The 16,554-nt window shown below is 43.1% G+C and overlaps 1 protein-coding gene across 1 annotated transcript in view; it reads right to left on the reverse strand.

The window, feature by feature from the left end:
* LOC104281004 (obscurin-like) overlaps positions 1-15,808 on the reverse strand; it is a gene marked incomplete at both ends in the record, with an annotated part of 56,446 nt that extends 40,638 nt beyond the window's left edge. Inside the window, 12 exons of the mRNA XM_009878848.1 lie at positions 827-1,093; positions 2,765-3,031; positions 3,879-4,148; positions 4,761-5,027; positions 5,742-5,846; positions 6,305-6,466; positions 7,836-7,989; positions 8,704-8,816; positions 9,152-9,418; positions 14,089-14,352; positions 14,593-14,862; positions 15,542-15,808. Of these exons, the coding sequence (XP_009877150.1) occupies positions 827-1,093; positions 2,765-3,031; positions 3,879-4,148; positions 4,761-5,027; positions 5,742-5,846; positions 6,305-6,466; positions 7,836-7,989; positions 8,704-8,816; positions 9,152-9,418; positions 14,089-14,352; positions 14,593-14,862; positions 15,542-15,808 (2,673 nt within the window). The remainder of the gene's footprint in view (positions 1-826; positions 1,094-2,764; positions 3,032-3,878; positions 4,149-4,760; positions 5,028-5,741; positions 5,847-6,304; positions 6,467-7,835; positions 7,990-8,703; positions 8,817-9,151; positions 9,419-14,088; positions 14,353-14,592; positions 14,863-15,541) is intronic.
* Between the last annotated feature and the right edge of the window lie 746 nt (positions 15,809-16,554).

Raw genomic sequence — 16,554 nt, forward strand, 5'->3', positions numbered from 1 at the left:
GGAATTCTTCAAATTTTCTAAGTGGATAGAGTAAAAGAGTCAAATTACTGAGATATCCTGGGAAGAATAAATTAGTCATGGTCAAGAGTCAAAATGCAAAAGAAATCAGAGATGATTCTCCAAGAGGATATGAAAGACATCAGACTGATTTTCCAAGAAAAAGGCTCAGAATATTTCCCACTCATTTCCAAATACATGAAGGAGTTAATTTAGGATAAAAAAATCACTATGATTAACATGAGCATGCATGAACAGTTATGTTGCTAAAGAAAACACGATTTTGAAATTTTGGTGAGAGTTTTACCCCTTTTTCTGACAATAATTCACTCAACTTACTGTGGCTTAGCTGATGCACAAGGATGTGTTAAACCACAGCAACTCAGATGTGTGATTAAATTTTAAGACATAGTAAGGACAGCAAACTGCTTTCTCTTCACTGAATGAGTCCAACTCCAGAACCAACGTACTAAAGGTGTCCCCTACCCTTGGAAGTACACTGAAACTCAGCTTCTTGCAGAAAAAAAATCTTCACAACCAACAGTTGATACACTATATAACATTGAAGAGACCTACAAGTAAAGGAAATGCCTGATGACAAGTAAAAGGATGCTAAACAGCTATAAAAAGTTCTGGCAGGAGACCAAAACAGTCTTCAAGAAAATCTTTACCTGCAGTAGAAACATACACTGCAAGAAAAGTCCTTGCACACTTATTTCTCAGCCCCAGAGAGATGAAGCTTACAAGCACGATTGCAGCATGGACATGGTAAATAAGAGCTCCTTTGCATCTCTTATTTACATTCAGGAGGTTTGTGATCATGACCCACCTATGACCTTCAGGCGCACGGTCTCGGATACCTTATCCGACTTCATCGTCACCGTGCCAGCATCCTCCGGCTTGACCTGCTTCATTGTCAGCGTGTAGCAATTGCCAACGTTCCTGATGTCGTTGAAATTGTTGGTGTAAAGCAGGATGCCATTGAGGAACCACTCCACATCCTCGTCATCGTGAGAAAGTTCACAGGAAAAGACAGCGGAATTCTCTTCTTCAATTTCCACGTCCTGCAGGTGTTTGAGTACTTTGACGTTGCGGGCTGTAGGAAACCAAAAGGTTCACCGTCACTACTGTTACCAGGAGTCAGTACCGCTATCACAAACAGATTTCATAGTAGTTGGGGTTTATTAGATGGTTAAGCTGGTCTCCTGTACACCACGGGTCATTGCATTTCATTTATTTGGTTCTGCATTTGGTCCAACAACAACAACAAAAATATCCATTGTCCAGACTCCTCATTTATCTTTTTACAAAAAAAAAAAATCATTTGGGGTTTCTTTTCCTTTTTAGTTTAAAAATAATTAAGTCTTTCTAAAATGGTAATAACAGTACAATGATGCCTAAATACCTCCTGCCATGTGATTGTCACTGCACACGGACATACACTTTATAACTAAATGGTCCCTGACTCACTGCCAAGGAAAAACAGAGGATAAGACAAGGGGTTTGGCCACAAAGAGCAAGTACAAAGAGATTAAACAACTTCCTCAGGTTTGGGGAACAATAGGAACTGAATTCCTTTTTTTTTTATTATTTTTTTTTCCCCAGTCCTTGGCCAGAGGTTTCTCTTTGTAGCTTCTCCGCTTGTGAAATGCTGTTTCTCAAGGACTAGCTAACTCAGAGGAAAGTTTGGGAGTATTAAATCATTTTATCATTTAGATGAATCTCTGCAAGGTCAAACTGTTAGCAAGAGCTGCTCCCTGGACTTCTGGAAATGATTCTGTGGCTCATCTCCAAGTCTTGCTGAAAGTGGCACGGCAATCATCTTTTCCTACAGCTTGACTAGAGGTGAAGAACTGGTGAAAAATAGTGCCATACTCAGATGAGGTAGAACATCATTATGCATAACAAACACATAGCAGATATACAAGTTGACACTTTATGATTCCATGAAATTAAAACCGCAGCCAAGATCATCAGAACCAGAGGCCTGTAGCAGTTTAACATGAAGGACAATTTTAGCTAGAAGTACCAGAGTTCTAGCTCCCTGGGTAAAATGGAAAATAACGTGCCTTGAGGAAATCTCAAGAGTTTCTGCCTTACCCAGATGGTGCCCTTCCACATGCATTACCTACTTCATGGTACCTGCTGGATCTCAGTATCATCGAATATCAGCCCAGTGCAGAATCATAGAATCATAGAATTGTCATAGTTGGAAGGGACCTTAGAGATCATCTAGTTCCAACCCCCCACCATGGGCAGGGACATCCCCCAGTAGATCAGGCTGCCCAGAGCCCCATCCAGCCTGGCCTTAAAAACTTCCAGGGATGGGGCTTCCACCCCCTCTCTGGGCAATCTGCGCCAGGGTCTCCCCATCCTCATGGGGAAGAACTTCTTCCTACAGTCAGTTCACTTAAGACATTGCATTTATATAAAATTAGCAGAAGAGAACTGTGGGAATCTACTCAAGAAGAGAAACCCAGAGTGAAATACTTAACCGTAAAGGTATCATAAACCACACAACGGTTTGGGTTGGAATGGACCTTTAAAGATCATCTAGTCCAATTTCCTGCAATGAGCAGGTACATCTTCAACTAGGTCAGGTTGCTCAAAGCCCCGTCCAACCCAACTTTGAAAGTTTCCAGGGATGGGGCATCTACCACCTCTCTGGGCAACTTGTGCTTGTATTTCAACACCTTCATTGTAAAAAATGTACTTTTTTTTTTAATCTAAGCAACAAGCAAGCATCCCTGCTCCTAACTACTCATACCTTCAACAGTTAGTGTGGCTTCGGTCTCTGCGTTTCCAGCCCTACACTTGTACACACCAGCATCTTCTGGCTTCACCTTCAAAATCTTGAGCTCTGCCGAGTGCTGCTCCCGCTTTATTTTGTACTTCTCAGACGGCTCAATGGGCGTGTGGCCCTTGAACCACTTCACAACCTTTGGAGAAGGCCGGAAGTCGCAGGACAGGATGACGGAATGGCGCTCCAGAGCTGTCTTGTCCTCCATCTTCCTGGTGATCTGTATGTGGTAATCTGCAAAGCAGGGTTGCGAAAGAAGAAAGGCTCAAGAAGTAAGTTTCTAATCCATATTTCATGGCAATTAATTTCATATAGGTCATTCACAACTGTTTTGTGAATTGCTTAGATGATGCTACAAGGTTCTGTTATAGACCTGGTTTACTTTCAAGCTAAAACAACACTATGATCTAGAGGGAATATTGGTTTCTGTTAGATAACATATTAACTATCAAATGCATGGTCCAGTTCTCGATCAGTGCTTACTGAATTGCTCTGTAATTGAAGTTTTTATTCAAGCAAGAGCAAACAAAAAAGTCAAAACAAGGACTTCAGGATGTGATTGGAGATATTTGCTGCGGTGACAGCAGAAGACAAAAACCCTGGAAGCCTTGTCCCAGATCAAGTCAATGACAAAGTGGATTAAGCAAATGAGCTATCAGACTTGTCTAGTTCAGAAATGGGACAAAATAAATTCTCCTGGCAAATTTCATCTGCTTTGCCTTCTTTGGGAAGGCCAAGAACTAAAAAAAACTACACCACACACACAGAAGAAAAATCCAAACAAAACACCAAAAAGCCCTCCAAGCCAAACCCAGTCTTAGCTCAATAGATTTCAACATCAAGTTTGAATAGAAGGCAAATCAAACACGTAAGTCAGATCCCTTCCTAAGACATCCCTCATTTCGTGCATCTAAACATTGAGCCCAACAATGTGTAACTGCAGATCTTCCAGGTACACCCACATTTCCAAGACCTCAACCAGTGGATTCTGCAGGAGACAGCGTGTCTAAAAAAATTATATTCTGGAGACTGTGAGATGGAAGATCCCATGATATAACCAAGCCAGGACAGATGACATTACCTCTGACAAGCAGGTTTGCTGTGGATTTTGATTTGCCGATGGAGAACTGAATGGTGCCGGTCATATCAGCACTGGTTTTGAGTATTGTCAGCCTGTGGACGGTGCCTTCTTGCTGCATAATAATGTTTCTGCCAGCCTGTAAGGCTTCTCCACGTAGAAACCATTTGGGGGGTTTCACAGATGGGATGGATATCTCGCATTCAAACTTGGCTTCTTCAGGCTCAGTCACATCCTCATCACACAATTCCTTTACAATATTAATGGATTGCTCTGGGTGAAGGATGGAATGGGAAAGCAGAGATTTAACACTCTTTAATTATCATCCTGCACACTTTTTCCATCTTCAGTGCATTTGCATATTATGCTTCTTGACTCAAAAGGCCTTAAAACAATCTCTTTTTTTGGCATAAAAATAAATGTATATAACTTGGCACGGGTCAGACAGTGAGCCTGTGACACTGCCTCAAGAGAATCCAGATCTCCTAATTCCCAGTCCTATTTCTAAAGCCACCTTCCTATTCTAGTATCAAACACTTAAGAGCACACTTCATTGAAATGCAGATGTTGATAATAGGAAAGACTTTGGGTAGCTGAAAAAAAATTTCTCTGAACAACAAACCTGCTCCAGTACAGCTGATAAACTACTCAGAATGGTAATTTCTATAGGATAATGTACAATATACTCATTTTCTAGGATGTTTCTGATTAGATCAAACCAGGGTACAATCCTGAAAGGAAGCAATATCAACGGACCTCAGAAGAAATGATCACTGAATTAAAATAACTTAAGTAGTATTGTGTTTTAAAGTGAACAGGGGCTTTTTGAATCAGCCAGTCCTTCTTGCAGTGTATCATAGAGGGGAAAACAAAATGGTTTACTACCTTCAACAAAGAAATTAGCACTGCTTTTGTCATCAAAGGCATCACAAGTGTACGTGTCTTCATCCTCGTAATCTGCATCGTTGATGATGAGTTTCCGATAGACACCGTCGCTCACAATTTCGTATTTGTCACTGGGGTGAATTTCGACATCCTTTTTGTACCACTTCACCTTGGCATTGGCACGAGACACCTGGCACTCCAGGAATCCCCGATGTTTTTCAAGAGCGATCTTATCTCGCAAAGGCTTCACAATTTTGACAGGCAGTTCTGAAAGGAATTTTTAAAAATATTAAATAAATTTTAAAAAAAGATGGAATAAAAAGTATATTTTCCTTCAGAGGTGCTGATTAAAAGCTCGTTAGCAGTATTTCTTTTAGAGTCACTTTTGTGGATGACAACAAGTATTCTCACTGTGCCAAGCATACAACTAACACATAGAAAGTCAAGAGCTAATGAAGGGAAAAGTTTTTATCCCCATTTAACCACTTGAGTAGCTGAATCGCAGAGATAATACGTAATTTACTCGACACTACACAGCAGGGCTGTGGCAAAGCCAGGGGCTGATCTCAGATTTCCTGAGATCCCCGTCAGTGTGTCTGTTCCAATGTTTTCCTTCCCCTGTCTCTATTGCACTGTTTAAGTTAAAGATGCACAAAAGATGTATTCTTTTAAATCACAAACCAGGTAGAGAAAATGCAGGAGAAAGTCAAGCTATGGCTTTCTGTTCCTCAAAGTCCAAACATGAGTTTTAATGTCTTAGGGTTCAAAATCAACCTTCTGAGAAAATAGACAGTTGTATTTAGCAAAAGTAAACTCCCAACAGTGAGGCTGATGCTTCACATGTAGCAAGGCAGGCAAGATTTTTTCTTGCCCTATAAGCTCTCAGCGATATTTAACTTTCTTCACGCTAAAGGTGAGGGAACTTAGTTGGTTTGCAGCATGAGAGACCTTAAGCAGTATTGGCATGAAGAGCACCATTACCTTTTACAGTGAGCTGGGCACGAGATTCTGCCTTTTCTGCCACGAATTTGATCTCTGCCGCATCTTGGACTTCGACGCGCGTGTAAGTCAGCGAATAGGTCTTTCCTGGGAACAGACACACAACCAGCCACAGCTGAGCAAACAGCTTCCCCCTCCTCCAAGGCACGCGTCAGGCTGAGCATCACTCATCTGGTTTCAGAGCATCCCAGCCTGCTTTCGGGGCAGCGACTATGCCCCTGTGTCTGTGTCAAAGGATAATTCAACTATGGTCTGATTGAGGGTGGTCCCCACCATCTGGTAAGTACTTGAAACAGAAGGATCCCACCCACTGCCAACCGACAGAAATTCCTGGCAGCGTGGGATGGTGGGATGCTTCCAGATTTGCCTTGTTACAGTTCCCACCATGTCATTGTCCCAGTCAAGCTCCAGTCCCAAAGCAAAAGAGGAACTCTCTGCTGAACTTTCTTAATTCTGAAGGTGAGACCATTCTTCCTAGTCCCCAACACCTGCACCTACTCCACCACACCCCCACTGAAGAATAGCATCCCCCTTTTTCATCCTACCATCCTGGCGCATTCTAATATTCTCGGCGGCCTTCAGCTTGCTGTCATTTTTGTACCACTGGGTTTGGACCTCATCATGCGAAATCTCACAGACGAAAGATGCACTCTCGTATTCATTCACTTCCACGTCTTCCAGTGGTTTAACAATCTTGATATCTCGGGCTGTGAAATCATAAAGACAAATACTTATTTGGAGTTTCTCCGTGACTGAGTGTGGTATATTTACCTTTTGCACAACTGCACCCAAAAAAACCCACTGAAACAATACTTGTTTTATTCTAGACCAGCCTCCCTTCCTGAGTAGTTTCTCTCACCGACACAGTAAATATATTCTATGTCTGAACCTACAGGTAGAATGATCAGCTCACTGCAAGAGGATTTTATGGAGGCAGAAACTTTACAAAAGGTTTTAAAAGAAGTTAAATATATTTATGAAAGAAAACCTGTCAAGAAAAACTAAACACAATCCTACAGTCTCTTGCAGCACTATAAACCTGTCTCATTCACATCTTTCTCTGCATGATCTCTGCTTGTGTGTCCGGACCACATCAGCCACAGGTACCTCAGCTACGCTCTACCTAGGAGATACCTTTGCTTCAGAGACCCCTGACATCAGTATAATCCTCTTTAACTCTGTAGCTTTGTGCTAATTTAATCAGAACAGATCTGTATTTCTGTGCTACTGCAGCCCTTTCCTTTCAAACGGAAAATCTGCCTTGGACCAGCCTCAGGACCAAAGCTCAGATGTAAACCAGCTGAGCATTCAGATAGCAATCCATCCAAATCACAGCATCAGGGAGAAAAGGGGAGTTGAGCAGAGCAACAGGACAGGACAGATGTTGATGACGATATTGCTGAACCCAAATGGCCACATGAGGACAGTATCCAGTAAGAAACAGGAGCTGATTTGTCGTTTCAGATACCTCTCTGGAAAATAACATCTGCCAAATGCACAGCAGATCTCTCCGTTCAGTAACTGGCCTTCAGCACTAGGTTATGTCTAGTGCGTCAGAGCTCGGTGAAAAAACACATCTGGCATTTGAGTGGTTGCATGGTGCAACACAGGGAGGGAAAAACTGTCTTGAGCATAAAGAAGAGCTGCCGTCAAAAAGCATGACACTTTTCTTAGTAGCCTAAAAAGTAGGGCACTTCTTGAGACCATACCCAGGGCTTGCTCAGTCTCTGCTCAAGCAAAATCCCCCTGTGACAATGGCAGAAGCTAAACCCAGCCATGTCAGCGTCAGCTTTTGAATTCTTGCCTCATGATCATCGTTTGCTGACTTGCGAATCTAGAAACAGCATTTGAATTCCAGAGGCTAGAAATCATTTATGATAAATGCAAAACTAAGCTAGCACCTCTTCCAAAAGTACTCCTCTAAAGATGGGGCAAGAACAGGACAGCTCTGTCAGCATTATCTCACTAGGGAGAGAAAGTTGTCCGGAGAAATACCCAAATTATCCACAAAGCATTTCTTGCTGTGTAATCAAAACTACTGCAGAAGGTGTAATTTCCTACTTCAGTCAAACCTACCATGAACCTTTAGGGTAGCTGATGTCTTGTCTTCAGCTGCTTTACACATGTAGGTTCCCTGGTCTTCATATTCACACTTATGAATAATGAGGCTTCTCTTATTTCCCTGGGAAATAATCCCCACGTTTTTACTTTGCCGGAGCTCCTTCCCATCCTAGAAGGGAAAAAGCCAAACTAGATCACTGTCAGCTCTTCTACATCTGCAGTGAGCAAAACCTTCAGAATTGTGCTTAATTCTCTCATCTCTTTGGACTTAATGGAACTCTGTGTACTGGAACATACACGGAAACTTAAGCACAATTTAAAGCTTTCAAGAAGGAGGGATGACTGGAGAACTGCATAACTTCTAGTTGGCTTTAGACACCTAATTGAAGGCTTGAGGCACTCCACGAAGTTTGGCAATAAGCCCCTTCAGACATTAAATGGAAGAAATGCTGCTATCCCCATCTATGGGAAGTATCAGGTGAATCCCAAAGAAGGTACATGAAATCAGCCTGAGCTGATCCCCAAAATGACTGTCAGCTGCAAAGGGAATTGAGGCTTCATCTTAAAGCACGACTCCCAAGGAGGCTATAAATGCTGGGTGAGACCTGCTAGTGTGTGAAATATAGCACAAGAGAGTGTTTCTACCAATAGCAGAGCTCACATTTTGTGCAGGCATAGAAAAGTTTGACTTTTGACCCAAGAAACACATCCAGTAAATAAATAACAGAAAGCGATGAGCTGGGCAAGTAAATGAACACAAGGACCAGAGAGCAATGCTAAGAGCTAGATAGCAAACGTTCAGGCTCACATCCCCGGGAAGTGAAGTTAAAAGCTCTCAAAAGAAGTCAGAAATTGAAATACCACTATCCATTAAGTGCTGTACCTTGAACCACTTAACATCCACGTTGGGCCTGGACAGCTCACACTCGAATGTGGCCTTGTCCTTCTGAGTTACGTTGGTGTCTACCAAAGGTTTGCTGATTCTCACAGGCAATTCTGCAAAAAGAGCGAAAGCCCAGTTAGTGGGGGGAGATAAGTTCCCAGGACCACCTGGCACAGGGAATAATGAACAGGCGAAGCCCGGTTTCCAGGCTTAAGAAAACTTGCGGCAACAAAAATCATGGTTTGAGCGTGTTGTCAAGTTGTTCTGTGGACAATGACTTTACAATAATCCTGTTATTAGAAGGATATGTAATACAGTTACTGATGATGGTCCAGTGCTTCCTGTCCTTTGCAGTCACGAGGAAAGCTTGTTTCCAAAAATCCTGCCCTCTAGGTCAGGAGAAGACAGCCATGTCCCACACCAGCCAGGGCCTTTTGGGTGTGTGTACCTGTTACAGTGAGCCTCCCCGAGGACTGAATGCCTTCTGCTTTGAAGGAGATGAGTCCTGCATCTTCCAGAGTCACCGAAGAAAGGGTCAGTGAATGTTTCTTGCCCAGGACACCAATACTGATGTTCGGTGAAGGCTTCAGCCGAATGCCATCCTTCTGCCAGGTCCCTTCCACGTCCTCATGCGACACCTCCACCTCGAAGGTGACGGTCCCTTTCTCAGAGACTTCAAGGGGCTGAAGACCTTTCACCAGCTTGATCTGCCTCACTGGAAAAAAAACAAGGACAAGTTGGACATCTCCCACCAACAGCTGTGAAACAGCCTGGGGACTTCCAAAACGGCTTATTTCCGTATTCCTCATGCAAGTACCTGTCAATTATTTGGTATCTACCAGTTAAATCATCACCTTGGCAGAAAAGAAAACCTGTTTATGACCATAGTGCTAGCACGGCTACTGTTCTTAAACCAGTCTTCTGTGCTGGGTGAGGTGGTTACTTACAACAATCAGGAAAAACATACTCTGGAGGAAGGTCACATTGTTGTTATTATTATTTATGATTAATGGGGCATAAAGGTATATACAATATTTTTCAGCTTTTCCACTAGGATGAAACAAGGGAAGGAGGAATAGCAGGGAGAAGAGAAAACTTTTACTAAAAGAAAAAATAAATAATCCCCTATGTATTGTGAAGTGCGCTGACACCTTACAGTTTAAGGGACAAAATATCCATGTTTTGGGTGGATATTACCTGTTTCCACTACAAGACATCAGGGCCCTATCAGTCAGTAAAATAGATTTAGTGTTCCAACTTGTCCCACAGTTTAAAGATATTAAGTTGCTAATTAAAAAAAAAAATAAATTAAAAAAAGCCCTCTACAAAGCTATGAATTATCCACAAAAACCTTTACCTCCCTCTGAGTTACTGAGGAATAGTTTGATTTTCCTAGTACACGTTTAGCAGAGATAAACCAGATTCAGACAGGATCTGAACGCAAACCTGGCCAGGAGTGGGCTGTTTGGTGACCATGGTCTGGACCCAGCTCCTGGGCTGAGGACACCAGCGTCTTTCTGCAGCTCAGACATCTCCTGACGGCATCTACTCCAGTGCCACATGGGGGATAACCAGGAACAAACGCTTTCTCCAAAGATCCCACAGAGGTGACCTGAGCAGATTATGACTTTAGAAACTGGGTAGAAGCACAGTACTGCTCTCCCCAGGAGAGTGGTGGTGGACTCCACGTAATGCCATCTCCTTATGTCTTTCCTGTCCTCTTTCTTGCGGTCACACCTCACAGCAGGTTTAGAGAGGGACATACACATCCTCTGCAGGATTCTGTCTAATCCCTCACTCAAGGAAACCACAGCGATTCCTCTCTCATGGATGTCTTGCACGTCACAACCCCTTAAGCAGAAATTTTTCTCCAAGGATATGTCTTGAACCGGACAAATGAGGGAAGTACAGACACATCCAGGAGCTTGCTCTTTGCTTCCCAGACTAAGACATCAGGTCTCCTAACCCTGCTCGTTACAAGTTGCATCATGTCATGATTTCTGAACTGATTTTGCAGCCAGCCCCTATTCCTGTGGGGTACTTCATTCTTTAAATTCAACACAGTGTACCTGCCACTATCTAAACTTTCCCCTAGGTTAATAGACACTCCAGCCCCTCAAACAGTGAATGGGCTGAAGATCAAACTGGAATTATTCCAAGGAGATAGAAAAAGGGATGTGCAAAACCATTAATTAAATAGCATAGTCATTTCTAATTCAGTAAGTGGACTCCTGGATACATGCTCACCTGGTGCTGTGCACAGGACTGGAAAAAAAAATTTAAATAGATTGCTTTTTCAAAGGTCTTATCACAAAGCAGGTAGTTTGGGAAGGGTAGAACCTTCATAAGATTTATTTTAAATAGCCAATATTTTGTGCCCAGAGACTTGAAATTTCATGCTCATGCCTCAAATATAATTTCTGCTATAATTAATTGACCTAATTCTGCTTTTCCCTTCTGAAGACTTAGAGATGTGACAGGAGGGATTCCTTTACCCATGACTTACTTAAGTCTTTTGCAAACATTGCCTCCAGGTTCAAAACTGAAAATAGATATTCAGCCAGATATGTTATTGGTTTGAGCATCTCAGCTGTTTTAAGGATCTCCTAGCATCTTAAGATCGAACAAATGCTTATCTCTCAATGAAGCAACTTTTATACTGGAGTAAATAAACAGATTTTCATATAGATATTCTTTATTTACCTTGCTGTGAAAACAAATCAGAAACCAAACACTATCAGTTCAGCATCGTGAGTTTTTTTTAAATGAAGGTCTTCTGAAATCAGGCTTCTTAACCTCAAGCTGACCACCAAATAGTTGCAGCTCAGTTCCCCGGACTGTGAGCATTTGACAAATTTCTACTGACCTCAGTGTAAACTTTAACCCATTCTACTGAAAAAAGGCCACTTGCTTAAATGCCAAAAATTGGAGCATAACTCTAGACTTCTACTTTTAGAGTCTTGCTTTTGCTATAAAACAGTGTGAGGGCTCGGTGCCATCTCAGCTGGAGAGCTTGGATGCAGAACATGTGCAGTCTAGTGAGATCCTTGTATACGGCCCCTCTGCTGCTTCATCTCCTTACTAAGGCTTGGGTGGTTGTATGCAAAAAGAATTTCCTGCCGTGGTGAGCTGATTCCCCTTTTTCATCACAGTCCCTCTCAGATCACCTTGAGTTTCCATGACCGAGTGAAACTATCCCAGTTCCTCAACAGAGGAGTTACTTTTAACAGTGACACTAAGTGTAAGTGATGAGAAGGCAGCTGGGTGCTTGGGAAGCACAAAGCAAAATCCTCTCTCTCCATCTGAATAGAATGTTTATAAATCAGAGACAGATATGTTTGCGCTTGCATCACTCACCTTGTGCAAAACATTGCTGACAGCTATCAGGACTATCCAGTTACTTCCTATATAAACACTCTTCCACCATTTTTTGGTTTTGCTGCTTGGCGATAGCAACAGTTGGTTCCTCAAAACAGATGTAACTCTGTCTACAACCAACTGCTGAAACATCTCGCTGGAAGGAACAGGAGTACTGCCCAGAATTTGAACAAAAATTGCCTTGGGGTGTGAAAGCAGATGGAGCAGCAAACTACCCCGTACCACATCACAGTCTCCCAACGCTGTGTGGCTGCGGAAATGCCATATTTCCTTATTCTCTTTGGATCTTGTTCATCTGATTTAACTGAGATAGTAAACCTGAATCGAGCTCTAAGTCAGGATTGTAGTCACAGAATGTTAGGGGATGGAAGTGACCTCAAAAGATCATCTAGTCCAACCCCCTGCCAGAGTAGGATCACCTAGAGAAGGTCACACAGGAACACATCCAGGAGGGTTTTGAATGCCTCCAGAGAAAGAGACCCCACAACCTCCCTGGGCAGCCTGTGCCAGGGCTCTGTCACCCTCACAGGGAAGAAGCTTTTCCTAAAGTTTTTGTTGAATCTCCTGTGCTCCAGCTTGCCCCCATTGCCCCTTGTCCTGTCATTGGACACCCCTGAGAAGAGCCTGGCTCTGTCCTCCTGACACTCTCCCTTTACATATTTATAAACATTTATGAAGTCATCCTTCAACCATGGTTCCTTGAATACTCAGACACTCACAAAGTAATTCAGTGCATCTAAGTTTTTAAATGCACTCTGGAGGTATTTTCTTCTCTTTGTCAGCTACAGAAAGTAATGTGTAGATTGAGGTTTCATAAATCTAAGATGAATCTACCTGCTGCTATTCATTGTAAATGTCTATTTTTTTTCAGAATAATAGATGAGCAACCACCAACGGAGGAAATTATAGAAGCGATAGCCGCCGAATATTGGCATGTTAAAGCAAGGGATTTTTGACAACTGCCAGTCAGGAGGATTTTGAAGATGAAGCTGTCTTAGCAGTGTGTGGAAGTGATTTGACAAACCCATCTCTGTATGAGGCAGTCCATCATCAATTTTTAATATCTTTGGTTCCATCAGAAGACTACAAGATTATAAGGCTAGAAAGAAAAATCATCAGACCCTTCTTTCCTGCTCTAGTAAACACTGAGCTCTTTACGTCATCCCAGACAGATAATTCACTAACCTTTTCTGAAATCCATGATGGAGGTTCCAAGACCTCTCCAGTCAATCTATTCAGTTATTCAACCCTTAAAAAGCTTTTTCATTCTATAACTTGGATCTTTCTCGCTGCAACTGAGGTCCATTATTTCTTGTAATTATTTCCACATGAAGAACAGACTGTTCCACTTATAACAGTCTTTTATGTACTTGAAGTCTGTTATCAAGCCCTTCCTTACCTATTATTTATGACCTGCACAGCACCAATTGATGGCAGGGGCTTTACAGACAAAATTAGATAGTCTTTAAATGCTTAAATCCTGTCTCCATCTACCCTGTAGCAATCATGACAAAAGGATTAAGGAAAAGGGGCTACAGCCGAGACACCACTAGCTTACTTGAGAAGGCAGTACCCTCAGATAGAGGATTTGCTTTTTTAACCCTGACTGACTGTAAAGAGACATTCTGAAAGAGGTGGTTTGCAGAATTAGGGCAATGGATGGCTGAAGAGGGAATGGTTTGCTAAAAGCCATACAAAGGAAAAAAAGACAGAGTGTATCAGAGAGGAAGAAATTTCAGAGGAAAGAAAAACCTCCTAAGAAGCTTAATGGTCAACAGCATGACCAGTGGGATGAGATGGAGGTGACAGGAACCAGCCAGCCATTCTGTTTACTGCCCTTGCTTTCACCTCCTCTCAGTCGCTTGCCTGGTGGCCAAGCCCATGGCTGTGTCCCCGTGTCCCCACAGCAGGTCAGGGAGCAGCCACCATTGTGGTAACAGAAGAGAACACAATCCACCTTCAAACCCCGCCCAGCGTATTTACAGAACTGGAGATCATTCAACTTACTTTCCACATTGATCTTGGCTTGGGTCTTGTCATCTGGACTCTCACAGCAGTAGAAGCCCCTGTCTGCAAAGGAGATGTCCTTGACCACCAAGGTGTGCTTTGCTCCCTCAGCTTTGATTTCTATTTTTTCACTGGGCTTCAGTACAATGCTGTTCCTCATCCACTTGACCTCTGCAGCTTTTGTCAGTTCTACCTCCAAGGTCACGGTGTCCCTCTCTTCAACTGTTCTGGGCTCCAGTTTCTTCTTGAATGAGATTGAGGCCTCTGCCAAAGGAGAAGAAATATTAGTAAAAATATAGAGGATCCAGAAAATAGGCCTTCAGAGAAATTTAAAATGGTGGCTCATGTATCTCCAGTCCCAATAAAATGTGGGCGTCCCTATTTAATGACATGAAAGCAGAATTTCCCTACTGCAAACATAATCAGTCAGAGGGAAAACCACATAAAACCACACAGGTCACAGCATCAGTGCCAGCCTGTCAAAGGGACATTACTGCCACCTACCTCGGACTCGGAGGTTGGCCTTGCTTTCTACACCCTCAGCGTTGGCAGAGATTTCAGCTGCATCTTCCAGCGTCAGATCAGTGATGGTGAGGCTGTGGTTGGTGTCCTTCTGCGAGATCACGTACTTCTTGCTGGCTTCGATCTTGACACCATTCCTGAGCCAAGTGACCACAGCGTCACTGGGAGAGACGGTGCACTTGAACACAGCCTCTTTTCCTTCCTCAGAGACCACGCTGATGAGACTCGTAATGAATTTCACCACTCTGGGAGCTGATGGAGAGGGATAAAACATTTAGGAGTGTGTCTTAAATACGGAATAAGCACCTTCAAAGAGTCAAAATCTTAGATGATTTTATTGGAAACACCAACTTTTATGACTTGTAGTAAGCAATTAATCATAGAATCACAGAATGGTTTGGGTTGGAAGGGACCTTAAAGATCATCCAGTTACAACCTTCTGGCCATGGGCAGGGACCCCTCCCACCAGACCAGGTTGCTCAAAGCCTCATCCAACCTGGCCTTGGACACTTCCAGGTAGGGGACATCCATAATTTTGCTTGACAGCCTGTTCCAGTGTTTCACCACCCTCAGAGTGAAGGATGTAATGGGTTGTCATGTTTCTCAGTATCTAAGTTTTGTGTATAAAGTTGCCAAAAGAGAGAAGCAAAGAGGGGGAAAAAAATCCCATCTTAGAATTGGGAGAGTGAATTACAGCCTCAAGTGCAAGATGAAAGTCAGTTTGCCTACGTATTAAGAGACTTGATATCAACAGGTCTCAAAATCACTGTGTTCTTCACAAATAGAGGTTACACTGACATTAGAAGTGGAGTTTTCTATTTTATTTTCAACACAGGAGACAGCACAAACACACGAACAAGCTCAGCTTTGCAGAGTTGCAATGGCTGAGGACAAAGCCCAAGAATCCCTAACGTCACCATTAGAGACAAACCTTTGGGGGTGATGGTGATGCTGCTTTTGTCATCTCTGGACTCGCAGGAGTACTCTCCTTCATCCTCAGCTCGGATTGCGGTTATTGTCAGGGTTCTTTTGACTCCCTCTTCACGAATCTGGAAACGTTTGCTGGGCTTGATCTCAACCCCGTTCCTGCGCCACACCACCTTCCCTTTGGCGTGGCTGATGTCACAGGTCAAAGTGACACTGCCTCCAATCTCAGCATTAACAGCTTCAAGTTTTTTGGCAAACTTCACCGGGATTTCTGAAATCCAGAAGAAAGGAAGATTATGAGAAAGGAAAGAGTAAGAAACATGTTCTAAGAAATGGGTTCTGGCCAACTGACATAGATAGACAGACAGATAGACAGATGCATGCCAGAAGATATTTGGGGGTCAGAGTAGACAGTAAAATCATGGAACAGATTCTCCTGGTAGCTGTACTAAGGCACATAAAAAATAATCAAGTGGTTGGTGACAGCCAACATGGTTTCACTAGAGGTAAGTTGTGCCTGACTAATTTAGTGGCCTTCTATGACAAAGCTACAGCACTGGTTGACATGGGAAAAGCAACGGATGTCATTTTTCTGGACTTGTGCAGGGTGTTTGACACTGTCCCACATGACATCCTTGTCCCTAAAATGGAGAGACACGGATTTGACAGATGGACCACTCAGTGAATAAAGAACTGGCTGGATGGTTGCACTCAGAGAGTTGTGGTCAATGGCTCGATGTCCACATGGAGACCAGTGACAAGCGGTGTTCCTCAGGGGTCTGTTCTGGGCCCAGGGCTGTTCAACATCTTTGTCAGCAACATGGGTGACGGCACTGAGTGCACCCTCTGTAAGTTTGCCGACGACACCAAGCGGTGTGGTGCCGTGGACTCACTTGAGGGAAGAGATGCCATCCAGAGGGTCCTTGACAGGCTGGAGAAATGGGCCAGTGCAAACTTCAGGAGCTTCAACAAGTCAAAATCCTGCACAAAGGTCCTGCACCTGGGCTGGGCTAATCC

Source organism: Apaloderma vittatum, unplaced genomic scaffold (assembly GCF_000703405.1).
Source record: "Apaloderma vittatum isolate BGI_N311 unplaced genomic scaffold, ASM70340v1 scaffold7491, whole genome shotgun sequence".
Lineage (NCBI taxonomy): Eukaryota > Metazoa > Chordata > Aves > Trogoniformes > Trogonidae > Apaloderma > Apaloderma vittatum.